Source organism: Coregonus lavaretus, assembly GCF_964263955.1.
Source record: "Coregonus lavaretus genome assembly, chromosome: 13".
Lineage (NCBI taxonomy): Eukaryota > Metazoa > Chordata > Actinopteri > Salmoniformes > Salmonidae > Coregonus > Coregonus lavaretus.
The window spans coordinates 499,287-516,435 of NC_140000.1; the positions used below are offsets into that span (position 1 = coordinate 499,287).

Genomic DNA, 17,149 nt, shown 5'->3' on the forward strand with positions numbered 1-17,149 from the left:
CGTGTTTGAGCCGTGCAATGCCACCTGTATGGGACGGCATCATCCGCTTGTCTACCAGGTATATAACGTTCCCATACGATGCAGGTGACCAGCCAAACATCAAAGCGCAATTTGCAGCGATAGCCGGTTTTCCTAATGTAATCGGAGCGATCGACTGCACACATATTGCTATAAAGGCGCCATCTGAAGACGAATTTGCATATGTGAATCGGAAACATTTCCATTCAATAAATGTGCAGATTATATGTGATGCACAAATGCGCCTAACAAATATTGTGGCAAGGTGGCCTGGGTCAACCCATGATTCATATATCCTTACAAACAGCATGGTTGGGATGAGACTCCAAGCTGGCAGGGTGCGCGATGGGTGGCTACTTGGTAAGTTATGCATTTAAATGTATGGTTCTATCTAAAAGTAAAATGTTTGTGTCTGTAATTATTATTACTGCCCATCAGGAGACAGTGGTTATCCACTAAAGACGTGGCTGTTAACCCCCCTCACCAACCCACAAACTGACCGAGAGCGCAGATACAATGATGCCCATTCCCGCACTCGGTCAGTTGTGGAGCGGTGGCGCTGCCTTGACAGGACCGGGGGGATGCTGTTATACCGCCCTGACAAGGTTTGCCGCATCATACTGGCCTGTGGAGTGCTGCACAATGTCGCGCACAGGCATGGCATACCCCTTGGTGAGGTGGGGGCACCGCCAGAGGACCCTGACCCAGGACCAGTATATGTGCAGCACAATCAACAAGCCATTCAGGCCCGTCAACGTGTAATTGCGACAATATAAATGGTACTCAGACACAAAGTTCATTTTTTGACCAATTCTTTTAATGAATGGCTTATTTCTGTGAGTGCGTCAGTGACATTTTTAAGGTGACTGTTCATTTCTTCAATGGCCCTAACAATTTGTTGTTGTGACTCCAGAACAGCATGCGTCAAGACACGGCCAGATGGACGGGCTTCAGCACTGGGGGGAACATTAGAGACACGGGAGACGCTGGACTGAATGGGCTCTGGCTGCTCAGGTGGTGCGGACTCTGAGTGCGTGCCAGTGGACGTTCCTGCGGTTCCTAAGTCCAATTAAACACAGGCACATCTTAACAGTAATTTGAGTCTGTTCCTTATTAATGGGTACACGCATTTGCAATAAAAGCAGTGGATACGTGAAATCTCTGGTGTACCTTTTGCTATATTGCATGCATTTTAAAATTAAACGGTGGCTGGCTATGTATATCAAAGTTAAGGAAATAAATCTGAGTCACCTTGCTGGCAGTCCTGTAGTATATCCGAGTCTCCTACATCAGCGGATACGATTCCAGAGATTAACGTGTCTCCTACAATAGAGGCAACTCTCTGATCAAAGGGTGCAAGTTCATCGGTCCCTGTACCACCGCCTGTTCTGCCCACACTTTGTCGGTGCGCAGCAGTTCTCCGCTTAACTTCCACCTTTATGTCTGACCATTTCTTCTTCAGTTCATTTACGGTGCGACTCTCAGATCCCACCGCGTTGACGGCATCAGACAAACTCGCCCACTCTTTTTTCTTTCTTTTGTTATTAATTCCAGAGGACAGATTTCCAAATAAAATATTTTTTCTTGTTTCTACCTCTGATAGTAGCACCTCTAATTCGTTTTCAGTGAAATTTCGTTTCTTGCTTGCTTTAGCCATGTTCTTGCAGGTTTCTTTTGCCAAATTGGACTAATTACCATATTTAAATTGATTTAATTGAGGGAGGAGACAGGGTGTGGTGTGGTGCTCGTGCATGTGTGCTCAATTTCGCGTTGATTGGGATGTTTAAAGAGAATGTATGTGGAATGCTGCGTACGCAGAGATTCATACATCAGATTTTTTTGGTGCGTACGCACATTTATGGCTTTGTCCGTACGCAATGTTTTAGTATGAATTCAACGCAAGTCTTTGTACATGAGGCCCCAGGTGACTCAGTTAACTACACAAGTCTCTAAATTGTCTGTTATCAGTTCTCCATCTCTCTCTGACCCCCAGTTTGATGCACCCCAAGTTGTTTCCTCTGACATTACGCAGGCTTCGTTCCATCGGGAACCCCCTGTCACGTCGCCTGAACCGTTCAAAGGAGAATTGGACAAGTGCCGGGGATTTTTGCTTCAGTGTGACTTGATTTTTCGGCAGAGACCACTGTCGTTTTCTACTGATTCCTCTAAGGTACATTATGTTCTGGGGCTGTTAAGAGGGAGAGCTCTGGTTTGGGCTGAGGCTGTGTGCTCAAATCAAACTTTGACTGGATTGACTTTTGCTGATTTTTCTGCTAAATTGAAGACTGTTTTTGACCATGTGGGTAATTCCTCCAAGATACTTTTTAATTTGAGGCAGGGTTCTAACAGTGTGGCTGAGTACTCTATTGAGTTCTGGACTTTGGCAGCGGACTCCAAGTGGAACAATGTGGCACTTCAAGGAGCATTTCTAAACCGTTTGAATGAAGCCATTAAGGATGAACTGGCTGCTCGTGACGAGCCACATGATTTACATTCTCTCGTTTCCCTGTCCATTAAGCTAGACAACCGGTTGCGGGAGAGGCGTCGGGAGAGAGGCGGTCGGCCACATCTAGGAGGACGAGTTCCCCAGCCTTCAACCACTCGAGTCTCGCCTCCCCGGAGCCGGCAGCTTCTTGTTCCTGATCCCATCCCGAGCACAGAGGAGGAACCAATGCAAGTGGGTCGAGCTCGACTACCTCCAGCCGAGCGGCAACGGCGCCTCCAGGCGGGTGAGTGCCTGTACTGTGGAGACGCCACACACATTCTGGCTACATGCCCTAAGCGACCAAAAGACAAGGCTCGCTCGTAACGGTGGATCTACTTGCGAGCCCAGAGTTAGATCCAGAACCCATCATTCCCCGATTACAAGTACCTGTAACCTTACGTTTCCAGAGTCATTCCCTGCCACTCTCAGCTCTCATAGACTCCGGTGCAGAAGACAACTTTATTAGCCACCAGTTCGTTACACAAGCTCGTATCCCCATGGAGCCACTACCTACCCCCATTCGGGTCACAGCCCTTGATGGGCGCCTCCTCGCGGAGATAACTCATCAAACCACCCCCGTTTCCCTAGTGATTTCTGGCAATCATTGTGAAAGCATTCAGTTAAGAGTTATGTCTGGCTCAGCTACCTCCCTAATCCTTGGCTTCCCCTGGTTGGCTCTTCACAACCCACAAATTGATTGGACACGTCACACCATTCCCAGTTGGAGCACTAACTGCCATTCAGAGTGCCTTAGGTCAGCGGTTCCCCCCACTAAGTGTAACCCAACTCATCCCTCAGCTCCTCTCGGTCTGTCATCTGTCCCCAAAGAATACCATGACTTAGTGGAGGTTTTCAGTAAGGACAAGGCTCTGTCTCTACCACCACATAGGCCTTATGATTGCCCTATTGAACTGCTTCCTGGTGCTCCCTTGCCCTCTAGTCGCTTATACAATCTGTCCCGACCGGAAAGAGAGGCAATGGAGCAGTATATTGGTGATTCTCTGGCCTCGGGCATAATCCGTCCCTCGTCGTCTCCTTTGGGTGCAGGTTTCTTTTTCGGTGAAAAGAAAGACAAGTCGTTACGCCCCTGTATCGATTTCAGGGGTTTAAACAACATAACTGTTAAAAACAAGTGTCCCCTTCCACTCATCAACTCAGCTTTTGAACCTCTGCATGGCGCCACAGTTTTCTCCAAGCTCGACCTCAGGAACGCTTATCACCTTGTCAGAATCCGAAAGGGAGATGAGTGGAAAACCGCTTTCAACACTCCACTGGGGCATTTTGAGTATTTGGTCATGCCCTTTGGGCTCTCAAACGCCCCTGCTGTATTCCAAGCCATGGTGAACGATGTTCTTAGGGATTTTTTGAACCGTTTTGTCTTTGTATACCTGGATGATATTCTTGTTTTTTCCAAGTCACCCGAGGAGCATGAGTCACACGTCCGTCAAGTCCTTCAACGGCTCTTGGAGAATAAGCTGTACGTCAAAGCAGAAAAGTGTGAGTTCCACAAACAGTCTACATCGTTCCTTGGTTTCATCATTGAGAGCGGGCAGGTGAAGGCGGACCCCGAGAAGATCCGGGCAGTGACGGAATGGCCCACACCCACCACCCGTAAGCAACTTCAACGATTTTTGGGCTTTGCTAACTTCTACCGTAGATTCATTAAGGGTTTTAGTAAAGTGGTGGCACCCCTTACTAGACTCACATCCCCAAACGTCCCTTTTCTGTGGTCCCCTGAGGCGGAGCAGGCGGTAGGGGTTTTGAAGGAACTGTTTTCCACCTCCCCCGTGTTGATACACCCCAATACCTCTCTGCAGTTTATTGTGGAGGTGGACGCGTCTGACTCAGGTGTGGGAGCAGTCCTCTCCCAGCGCTCCCCCACTGACCAAAAGCTTCACCCCTGTGCTTTTTTCTCCAAGAAATTGTCACCCACAGAACGGAATTACGACGTTGGAAACCGGGAACTGCTGGCGGTCAAGCTAGCACTGGAAGAATGGCGGCACTGGCTGGATGGAGCTGAACTGCCGTTTGTAGTCTGGACAGACCACAAAAACTTGGCTTACATCCAAGCCACTAAGAGACTCAACTCACGCCAAGCCAGATGGGCCCTGTTTTTTAGTAGGTTTAACTTTATTCTTACATACAGACCGGGGTCAAGAAATGTTAAACCAGATGCTTTGTCCCGCCAGTTTGCTGACCCTTCGGAGACCAGCGAGCCTGAGGCAGTCCTACCTTCCTCATGCGTCGTGGCAGCAGTACAGTGGGAGATCGAGTCTCTTGTGAAGACTGCACTTGCCACGGACCCGGGACCGGGTGATGGACCTCCCAACCTACTCTTTGTTCCCGAGACGGTCCGGTCTCAGGTGTTGCAGTGGATTCACACCTCCCGTTTTGCTGGTCACCCTGGGATGAGACGCACGTTGACGCTGCTTAGGAGACATTTTTGGTGGCCTTCAATGGAAACTGACGTTCGGGCTTTTGTGGCAGCCTGTTCAACCTGTGCTCGGGGCAAAGCCTCCCATCAGTCCCCTTCGGGGCTGCTGCTACCCCTCCCAGTTCCCAGCCGTCCCTGGTCCCACATAGCCATGGATTTTGTCACCGGCCTACCCAAGTCTGAAGGTAATGATACTATACTTACCATTGTGGACAGATTCTCTAAATCTGTTCACTATATAGCATTACCGTCTGCCAGTGAGACAGCGGACCTCCTAGTCCAACATGTATTCCGTCCCCATGGAATACCTGTGGACATCGTATCTGATAGAGGCCCACAGTTTACTTCCCGTGTTTGGAAGGTGTTCTGTTCTGCTTTGGGTGCTTCCGTTAGTCTGTCCTCAGGGTTTCATCCCCAGACCAACGGTCAAACAGAAATAGCCAATCAAAACCTCGAAGCAACCCTTCGTTGTGTGGCTGCTCAACATCCATCATCCTGGGCCAAACATCTGCCTTGGATAGAGTACGCCCACAACTCCCTCACCACCTCTGCCACCGGCCTTTCACCCTTCGAAGTAACCATGGGTTATCAACCCCCTCTGTTTCCTGCTCAGGAGAAGGAATTGGCTGTTCCTTCGGTTCAGGAGAACCTCCGCCGCTGCCAGAGAGTGTGGAGCGACGCTCGGGAAGCGTTGCTTCGGACCACCGACAGGAACAAGACGACAGCGGATAGGAGCAGGACTCCCGCACCTGTGTTTCATCCTGGTCAAGAAGTTTGGCTGTCATCTAAGAACGTGCCTCTTCATACCAAATCACGCAAGCTGTCTCCTCGGTACCTGGGTCCGTTTGTGGTGGAGTCCATCGTTAACCCCGCTGCGGTTCGTTTGAAGTTGCCTTCAGCCATGAAGATACACCCTACTTTCCACGTCTCCCAACTGAAACCTGTGTCCTCCAGCCTTTTGTGTCCGCCGGCAGATCCACCTCCACCTGTTCGCCTCATTGACGACCATCCGGCCTACACCGTCAGTAGGCTCCTGGACTCTCGGAGGCGGGGTAGGGGTCTCCAATACCTAGTCGATTGGGAAGGTTATGGACCAGAGGAGAGGTCTTGGGTCCCTAAGCGTTTTATGTTGGATCCTCAGCTGATCACGGACTTCCATCACGACAACCCTGACAGGCCTGGTGGGTCGCCAGGTGGCGACCATTGAGGGGGGGGGTACTGTTATGTGGGCAGCTTGTCTCTCCCTTTTCTGTTTCCCTTCCTCCTTGTTTTGTCCCCTCTTTGTCTGTTGTATCTGTATGTGTGTTTGTCCCCATTTTGTGGGTGTGTCTGGAGTGGATCGGGGGGCGTGCTCAGGATCTGCCTCTCCTGTGCAGCTGCGGAGTGATTCCTGCCTACGCAGCTGCATCCTATTCTCTCATCAACATGCACTACTAATTCCTGGGCATGGCTCTCCACCGGCGCCAGATCGTTGTTCTTACTAGAGCGGTAACTTGGCTCACCAGTAGAGTTGAATTGTCTTTGTCTTCAGCCTGGCTTTTGACTCTCCTTAACCTGTCGTTTGTTTTGTCTTCAGTTCAGACATACCTCCCAACCTGCCTGCCTGCCTTCCTGCCTGCCGGCCTGCCTGCCTCAGCCTCTCCTTCCTCCGGAGCCGACTAGCCCACCCTGTTCCTTTTCTTCAGTTGTTTTTGGACTAAGACAAATTGAACTTTTATTAAAATAATTTGTTTCTTCCACTCCCTTTGTCGTGTTTGTTTCTCTGAGTGCTGGGTTGAACCATAGCCTAACAGGAAGCCTTTGAGATTTGTGGGCAAATTAATTGGTCTTCTTTTGAAAGTGGATGAAAGCACTTTTTCTGTTGCAAACTTTTCGGATTGAACATTGGTACCTCTCGCTCTCGCTCTGTCTCTCTCTCTCTCTGTCTCTCTCTCTCACCCCCCCCCCCTCTCCTATGAAGTACAGCTTGAGGTTCCTGTGCCATTTTTCAGCTCATGGCTTTCAGAGATGTCCATGTTCTTTTGGCTGTACCTAAGATTGTTAGAGCTATAGGTTTCCCACCTATCCATCTGTTTACATTACCTCCTGGATCTGCAGGCGTCCGTCTGCGGTGACATCATAGGCTGACATGAACCTCTGCTTCAGCCTCTGGACCCTCTCCTCTGTTACCTTATCCTGCAGGCAGAGAGAGACGAGAACAACAGCTAACACGGTTACTATGACTCTTCCCCCCCCCCCCCCCCTCCTCTGACCAGATGTGCTTCTTGGTACCCGCATGTCTTTCTTCTCCGGTGCAAATGTAATATACCCGATGATCAATGATGCTTCCCTCCGGATTTTCCGGAAACAATAGAAATTCAACCAAAGATGTTCAATATAATCGACAATGTTGCCTATTCATATCATATGTAGTGACGGGCCCCTGAAGTGACTCTCTACACTGTATGCAATGACTTCCTTTGTGTTGTCTTAGGAATGCTGCATTATCTCACCATCCCCCACTCTGTCACGTCTATGTGAAGCAGAGGTTCTGTTGTTTTCTTTACATCCTGTAGGTCTGTTGTTCTGATTGGAAGTTCACTTTTACAGTATCCTATTGGTCAACAACTCAGGTGTTATAAAGGGGTCTTAGATTCATTCTGTTTTTCTCTTTTTATTCCGGACCTGCTGTGGTGAGATACACGCTCTCTCCTTCTCTCTCCTTCCCATGGCCTCTTTGGGCATGGCCTTTCAGGCTGTGACTTCTCTCTCAATTCAATTTCAATTCAATTTAAGGGCTTTATTGGCATGGGAAACGTATGTTAACATTGCCAAAGCAAGTGAAGTAGATAGTAAACAAAAGTGATCATGCCTATAATAATGTCTTGTAATGCTGGTTTTGCATTCTACTTAAGCTTATGTGAATTTTTTTTTTTTTTACAATGTAATTAAATCTATTTTCCTTTAGTATTCCATTCTCATACCTTTCTTCATAGCCTATTACTGTAACTCAACCATAGTCTCTTGCATATTACTAAATCATCTTTATGGAGTCAGATATCAGTTTTGACAGACTTTGATCATTTTCATTGCATAGTCTTATTACGGGTTGTATGTAAGGTATATATAATATGCATATATATATATGTATATATATATATATATATATATATATATAAAATATGAATTCACTAGACATACACGTCATAACTAATTAGCTGTGTACACACAGTGAGAGCAGGAACAAACACACATAAATGACGTGTCGCAGACATGTAGGAGCCAGCAGCTTCCCATAATACTGTCTGTTCTCAGTAGTATTCTGTTCCTTATCAGCTGTTGAGCTCAGGCATAATGATGTCCAATTTAAGTGAACATATTGACCAATCGGTGTGTCCATGGTCTAAGGGCAGGACAGAGCAGAGCAGGACGATCTTAAGAGCCAATACTAATATAATAATAATAATAATAAGCCATTTAGCAGACGCTTTTATCCAAAGCGACTTACAGTCATGCGTGCATACATTTGTTTTGTGTATGGGTGGTCCCGGGGATCGAACCCACTACCTTGGCGTTACAAGCGCCTGCTCTACCAGCTGAGCTACAGAGGACCACAAAGCAAAGCAAAGTTAAATACAGAAAATGTATGGCATTTATTGCAGTCGGGCAAGTTGAGCTCTGAGAACGTATTTACTGATCACAACCAAACTAGAAAGAATTCCAGTACTGATCTTTCTGATTCCGCCCCTATGTGTAAGTGAAAGGCAGGAAATATATTTAACTTCTGCATGTAAATAGCTCATTTACATTTTTGGGCAAGTGATCATAATCTTCAGGCAACCAAAAACCACTCCACAATTGCCCTTTCAGACTGTAATGTCAATACTTGCTGTTCCCCAATGGTGGAACAAGCTCCCTCACGACGCCAGGACAGCGGAGTCACTCACCACCTTCCGGAGACATTTGAAACCCCACCTCTTTAAGGAATACCTGGGATAGGATAAAGTAATCCTTCTAACCCCCCCCCCCCCCCCCCCAAATTGTAAAGTGGTTATCCCACTGGCTATAGGGTGAACGCACCAATTTGTGAGTCGCTCTGGCTAAGAGCGTCTGCTAAATGACGTTAATGTGCCCTTGAGCAAGGCACTTAACCCTAATTGCTCCTGTAAGTCGCTCTGGATAAGAGCGTCTGCTAAACGACTAAAATGTAAAAATGTAAAATGTATATGATAGACATTGAGATGAAAACTGAGCACAGACGTATTGGTCTTAAGACTACCAAGTGATGGTCAGTTTAATGTATTTTAACAATATCACAACAATATTTTGTTTTCTACACATCCATTTGTTAAAACAGGAACCATTAAAAACACCACCACCATCACTTCCCTCTAAGTATCAGTGTTGAACATGTGGGATGTGGGTTCGTTTCCCACGGGGGCCAGTATGAAAAAAACAAAAAAAAACATGTATGCATTCACTAACTGTAAGTAGCTCTGGATAAGAGCGTCTGCTAAATGACTAAAATGTAAAATGTGTTCCCTCTATCTACCCACCGTGAAGATAGTCAGAACACCAACAGTGTGTCCCAAATGGCACCCTATTCCCTTTATAGTGCACTACAGGCTCTGGTCAAAAGTAGTGCACTATATAGGGAATTGGGAGCCATTTGGGACGCAACCCCATAATTGTGTTGGCTGATGCCAGTAGCATCCTAATGTCATCCTTAAGCCCATCTGGACAGCAGCTCAACCCACTCAGGAAAAAGACAAACACATACTAAAAGGTTGAATAGAGCCTTTGTTTGCACAGAGCTATAACTAAAGATACCCCTGCCCTTTAATGCACAATCCATGGGAAAAGTACTGGCTGTTTTCCTGTATAAACTCATAGTTTTATTTACTGCTCAATCATCAGTAGTCGGCCATTGAATCATTTTCTTAACTCGCCTAGACAAAGTAAACTGATCGACTGTAAATACTTAACACAAAAATAAGATGCTGTTGGCAATCTCCCATAGTGGCAACATTGACACACCACTTACAATACACCAGAGGCAGAGCCTTTAAAACATTGTGTGCTATCTGCAATAAAGGAACTTCCGATTACACTTTTTAGAGGACCAGTGAGTCATATTTAGAAGTGGATATATATATAATCATAATATATCTGTTATGAATCATTTACAAGGGGGCACACTAGTTTCTGGCAGTACTCGCAAATAGACTAAATGCACCTGCTGCGCTTCAAATGTGTTGGGCATTATTAGGCTGCTGATAGAATAGACAAAAGATAGAGGGGAAAATATGTGTACTTACCCCCGGACCTAATTTCGTCATCATGTGACGGAAAAATTGATCCAACTCCTTCCCTTCAATGTAACCGTTATCTGTAGAACCATGAACAACATAGAAAATACTCTCTCGTTAGTTTTAGAATACATTTTAAACATTTTCTTTACATAAAGAACATATTTTTGCATCAAAAATAACATATGTCAAGTCATCAAATCATAACTCGCATGGTTTGGTTATAATATTGATAATTCTCACCGTCTGCATCAAAGTGGTGCCAAATCTCCAGAAAACCAACAGCATCCAAGTGATCAAAAGCGCAGTCCATTGTAATAAACAGGAGTGGAAATTATAACTCTTAATACCGTTTAGGATAGTTCAGCTGGTAGCCTACTGTTGCTGTATCCTTGCCGAGAGCCTACTCTGCACTAGTTTAGTACAACATATGGGTGCTTTTATTGACGTGGCCCGATCAATTCTCCAAACCCCACCTCCTTATATGGAACAATCTGACTTCACCATGACGCCGTGTAGAATGAATAGAATACAGTATGGACAAACACATTTTAACTGCAGCGCCATTAGAGTTTGGTCAACTTTTAGAATGTTAAATATTGTTCTAATTCTAGACATTCAGTTGCATAGCATTGTTTTAATATTCCCCATGTAATGTTAATGGGAACTAACATGGCTGCCATAGAATGTTGAACTGTCATGTAAATGCATCATAATGGTAAAACCGCATTGGCCCAACTCTCTAAATACATGGTTCTGTTGAATGTAGCAATAAAAGAGATGAGAGTAAAGTCACAAAAATGCTTTCCTCCTCAAACTGGTCTGTCAAATATATAATAATAACATAATATAATATGCCATTTAGCAGACGCTTTTATCCAAAGCGACTTACAGTCATGCGTACATTCATTTTAGTGTATGGGTGGTCCCGGGGATCGAACCCACTACCTTGGCGTTACAAGCGCCGTGCTCTACCAGCTGAGCTACAGAGGACCACAAATATGAAAAGTTAAGCAATATATTACCAGAGATAGTTTACGACTTCATTTAATTTCTCACTTTCAGATTTTTAGAGTGGCTGGCTGAATTCTTTCTCAGCTTGCATTGTAAAAAGCACTAAGTCAAGACACTCTTATATTGTGAGTACAGTTTCACATTAACATATTTCAGTGTTTTCTTCTATAGGCGATATGCACAGGCGAGCATGACGTATTTCCGGTTAAATCTCAGGATGGATGTAAACTTCCGGTTATCGTAGAACGCTGTGCTACCGTATGCTAGCGTTGAATGCTTGTCGTCAAAAACATCTGAAACGGTTAATTTTCGTCGTTGTTGTTGTTTATCTTAATGTTTATGTTAATGTTTTTACTTGTAATACTTCGTCTTGACTTATAACACGATGACGTGTAAACGTACGAAAGGGTCCTTTCAAAAATGGGATGACAGCTCTTCCAGCCATCACTCCTGTGTGCCGCAATGTACAGTGTCTGCCAGATGCAATTCTTCTGTTAGTTTTTTTTACTTTTCCCAAAGACAGTGAATTACACAAACGGTGGGTGATTAACATTAGACGAGTCAATTTTCTTACAACAAACACACGAGTCTACAGCCGACACTTTCTAAGTGAAGATGTGATCGAGCCTCCGACTCCAGCTGGGCGCAGACTTCTGAAGAAGGGGAGCTGTTCCAGTGCTGTTTCAATGGAACAATTTCAGTCTTCCAGCCCCACGGCCCGGAGTTTGGGAAAGGACCGAGCGTCCCAACACAGAAACCATGAATGATCCGTCTGTGGAATTGGACTGTCCTCTTGACCATGACTACTGCAACAGTACTGAACCTGCTGCGCTGGATATGTCTCTTGACCACAATGAAGAACTTAGTGTAGAGATAGCAAGGCTCCGAAATCAAATTGAGGAGATAACTATCAGCAGGAAGTTCTGCTTGGAGTGGTTTGCTGGATCTGATGATGACATAAGGTTTTTCACAAGGTAAATTAAAATGTCCAATGTGTTTTAATATATAGGCCTATGTATTTGAGCTGTCAACAATGACTAGTATTATTATCTGTTTAAATGTTGCATGTGTGTTGTTGTAAGCTACTGGAAACCTTGAATTTCCCTCGGGATGAGTAAAGTATCTATCTACTAGCGCATTAATTGTATTTTAAAATACTGAGAAGAGCAGTAAGCAAAAGGACTGACGTGTGCGTGGTCCAGTTTCTGACCTTAGTGCCAAATGTTCTAAGATGTTATATAACTGCCAATAAGGATGCTAACATGCTTGCAATTTAATGTTGTGTATGGACACTTAACATATAGAAATGTAACACGTATGTCCCACAGGTTTGCGAGTCATGCCCACCTGATGGCCTTTTGGAAGCAGACAGAGCCCAGCCACCTGCAAGATCATACGGGTGACAGGAGACACGAAGTGTAGCAAAGACTGATGAGGCCCCTCACACTGGCAGTGCAACAGTGAATATATTTTACAGTTGTTCTTACAAAGCAAGATATATTGCATCATCTTGAAAGTTAAGCCAGTAACAATCTATTTGTGTAATGAGGTAATAATGGAATTCTTACTCTTTCAAGGTTCTTCAACCCATTGACACATTTTTTTCTCTTCATGAATTACTTGTCATTGGGTCTGATGCAGAAGGATCTGGACCACAGATTCAAAATCCACCAGTCAACTGTAAGCCGCATCATAAATACATGGGCTAACTTCCTGTCTACTGTACTAGGGGCTGTGGGTATTTGGGCTAACTTCCTGTCTACTGTACTAGGGGCTGTGGGTATTTGGGCTAACTTCCTGTCTACTGTACTAGGGGCTGTGGGTATTTGGGCTAACTTCCTGTATACTGTACTAGGGGCTGTGGGTATTTGGGCTAACTTCCTGTCTACTGTACTAGGGGCTGTGGGTATCTGGGCTAACTTCCTGTATACTGTTCTAGGGGCTGTGGGTATTTGGGCTAACTTCCTGTCTACTGTACTAGGGGCTGTGGGTATCTGGGCTAACTTCCTGTATACTGTACTAGGGGCTGTGGGTATTTGGGCTAACTTCCTGTCTACTGTTCTAGGGGCTGTGGGTATTTGGGCTAACTTCCTGTCTACTGTACTAGGGGCTGTGGGTATTTGGGCTAACTTCCTGTCTACTGTACTAGGGGCTGTGGGTATCTGGGCTAACTTCCTGTCTACTGTACTAGGGGCTGTGGGTATCTGGGCTAACTTCCTGTCTACTGTACTAGGGGCTGTGGGTATTTGGCTGGGTGAGGAGACTGTCAAATCTCACATGCCAGAGGTTTTTCAGGGTTACTCTACCCCGAAATACGCTGCCAAACACCTAGTTCTCTTCTCCTCCACTTCTCCAGAGTGAGGTGTTCTCGAACTATAAATCACACTGTACATTTACATTTAATTTACCTTAACTGAACAGCTTCGGAGTCATTGGAATGGTTATATGACTTTTTTTCGAGTTGAATGGTGGTCGTGTCCCTTCCCCCTAGCGCCTGTGAGCGGAAAAAACACCCTTGCAACTTTCGGCCGGCGAGCCGCCGTCCCACAGCGTCAGGAAGTATTGCGTGATATCAGGTCTCGCGATGTAACGAATTGCTTCACAGCACTGCACACATACGCCCATTCAGGAACCGGCTAACAAGGTAGCGATGTTTTTCACACTATCGTCATGGCTGAGCCGGCCAAAAAGAAGCAGAAAGCTAGGAAAGCATTGTCGGAGGAACAGAGAAAGAGGAAACGGCAGGCTGACCGAGCAAGGAGTCAGACACAAGTAAACATAGGAGCTGCCAAATATCTATATATAGGGGGAGCTCTATAGAGAAAAAAGCGAAGAAATGACCAAAACTGCATAGCGCCCCTTTAATATTACAATGTTGTAAATAAGACAGTTGACAAAATACATTTTAAAATGATTGTACAATAATTCATGTGTCTGTTCAGTTACTTTTCATAGAGAGGTATTTTGACATGTATGTGTTAAAGAAAAACAAATCACATCTCTCTTTCAGGGAGCTTAATACAGTGCTGTCTCGGCAAATGCGCTGCACGAAAATGTCATCGTGGGCACAGACAACAAAATCACACCATTCCATGCCTGTGATGAGTAACTGTCCCTGGACTTACCAATAATAACAATGGCTTTCCTTCAATTTGTGTAGGCCATGGTCAAATCTCAGGAACTTGCAGTCTATGTAGCTGGCTACATTTGGGCATTTCATTTCAACTAGACCAAATGATGGTCGCTCAAGTGGGTCATATACCAGCCCATCAGGCGATGCACCCAGCCAAGGTGCGTCCGGATGCACGACTAGCCCACACTCTGTCAGATTAAGATTTTTTTTGAACTGCATAGTCCTTCAATGCACCTGCTTCCATTTCCAGCCCCCTTTTCATTAGTGGTGTTTGTCTTGTCCCTCTGATAATTCTTTCTGCCAGTTTTTCTGCTGTGCTTGTACCTCTAACATGGCTTACCTCCCGGAAATGTGAAGCAGTCACTCTCTCCTTCCTCGGTGAATGATGTCAGAGCCACTCGGGTGTTTCACTCTGGCATCTGGTTGCTTCCTCAATCAGGTGTGACTGTGACAAAGTCACAGACCGAGAACTGAGGTGAAGCTTTTCTTGATCCGTCACGATCTCGTATGAACAGTCTGTTGGTTGTAAATGGTAACCGTCCAGTGGCACTTTTGGGAACGGTGGTGCATCCTCATGGATGACAACACTGTCAGGTGGAGGTGGTGGGTGTTGATATGACAGGATACTGCCATTTTGTACCTTGCCAAAAATGGAGTCCACGAGTGGTTTGTCAGATGTGATGTTCATTCTGCAGATAAGGGGAAGAGAGTCTGGTTCCATGTTAGCATAGGCAGGTAGTGGGTTGAGGGTTGATGGGTCTGGTAGCTCACCGCTGTAGCCTTTGTAAAGTGTAGATCTGGAATAACAATATCAGGAAAAGTAAAGGGTTCACTAGGAAATACACCAGAATCTAACAGCGATTAATAACATTTATTTCGCAACACATTGTATGTAGTCTGCCTATTTAATTGGACTCTGCATACCTAATTCCACTTGCCAGAGTAGCATCTGGTTTGGGCTTCACTACAACCATGGCATCCACAGGTCCTGGCTTCACTCCCTATTTATTTATGAGATGGTATTAGGAGAGATGCTAGTATGCATGTGACACAACTGTCTGGTATTGAAATGATACAAACCATTGTTCGTGGTTTATGCCACTTCTGCTCTGTTTCAGTGCACGGAAGTACAGGAGGGACGACAGACATGCCACATTCAGAGTAATGGGCAGTCTGATATATAGTAATGCAACCAAATGATTGCATATCCCACACCCAGGACACACAGGAACAGTAGCTTTTAACAGCAGCACAACTGGCTGTGAATCACGCAATGTCATCTGAAATACACAGAAGCATAATTTAATGGGTTTTGAAAGACGAGGGTCTACAGCAGCAGGAGGAGGAGCTAAACTTGTTCGTTCTACTTTTTAACTGGTGTAAGCAACTTATCTACTGTCTCGTGTCAATTTTGTGCTTTCTGCATCACTTTCCTACTGTCTTGCACCACTTGGCTATTGTCTTGTGCCATTTACCTAGTACCAATAACAACAGTAGAGTGAAGGTTTTGCTCCTAATTCCTCTTGAAAAGTAGAAACATCAAGTACAAAAGCAAGGAAGTTGAGTCTTATGTTTATAAAGAAAGAAGTAAAGATGACAGGACAGTTTTGAGTAGAACATCAGCAGTTTGAAGAATATCTGAGTGGAATATGTGACTGTCATTGCAGTCATCAAGTCAGGAAAAAGTAGTAATCTCATTATTGTTTACATTTCAAACCAAACTCCAATTTCTTTACAACAGACCCGACAACAAAGCATGGCAATTCCCACTCAGCTACCCTGGTCTGTATTAGGCTACCACTGTTCAGCTATCGTGAAAACCTCTAAAGTGTTCTCTTAGCAATGGCAATCAAAGCTGTGGTAACATTAAACGAGTAAAACATGTGTTGAACGGAACCTTGAACAAGTTCAACAGAACTTTGAACGTGTCACTTAATCTAGTCCTACTCTCAGCTGGTGTGGTGGGTTTAGGTTCTTCATGGAGCGGTAGCAGTGGGCTCTCACAGAGATCTCATTTGGAGCCCTGTTTTTACCTGATACTTTCATAAAAGTACCAACACATGAAGTGAGAGGTATATACACACGATTAAACTTTATTTGAAGCATGATTAACCTGAAGCAGGACGGAGTCATGACTTTAAAACACCAAAGCAAGGCTTCTAGCTCAGGCTAGCTAGCGTTAGCATATTACCTTCAAAGTTGCAAAGAAAATAAGAAACGTAAAATTTGAAACTTTTATCCAGTTTGCTACGTGGATGTCCGGATGACCCTCCGTATATCATTAACAGATACTTTAGGCAACTCCAGCAAACACCTTGTAAACTTCATCTCTGCCATCATAACGGTCTACTGTCACTGTCCAATGTTTTTTTTTTTTCCCGGTAAACGAAAATGCACAAGCATCCTTACGCCAATGCGGAAGTGATGCGTGCATAGAGCCTATTTGAATTACAGGCCTGTATTCAATCAAACAGACAAGAGTTCCCCCATCCCACTGGGCACACACTGGTTGAATCAATGAAATGACGTCGTGGAGTAGATGTTGAATTGACGTCTATGCCCAGTGGGATGGCTCCGCTTTCTCTCATCTTTATCTCGCCATCTGGTGGCTAGTTGTGGTACTGACAAGACCTGCCTATATTCAACACTAACACTACATTCATTACAGAGTGGAAAGGTGGTATTTACCACTTACGACTGGGGGGGGAAAAAAACACTTGAACGCCTCTTCAAGTGGTAATTACAAGTGGGGAAACGGGTGTGTAAAGGACGTCACA

The 17,149-nt window shown here is 45.1% G+C and overlaps 1 protein-coding gene across 1 annotated transcript in view; it reads right to left on the reverse strand.

Moving 5' to 3' along the window:
* LOC311140399 (secretagogin-like) overlaps positions 1–10,640 on the reverse strand; it is a 24,468-nt gene extending 13,828 nt beyond the window's left edge. Inside the window, exons 1-3 of the mRNA XM_084175437.1 lie at positions 10,469–10,640; positions 10,235–10,305; positions 7,020–7,112 (exon numbers count right to left, since the gene is read on the reverse strand). Coding sequence (XP_084031563.1) covers positions 7,020–7,112; positions 10,235–10,305; positions 10,469–10,538 — 234 coding nt within the window. The 5' untranslated portion in view covers positions 10,539–10,640. The remainder of the gene's footprint in view (positions 1–7,019; positions 7,113–10,234; positions 10,306–10,468) is intronic.
* Positions 10,641–17,149: the final 6,509 nt, after the last annotated feature.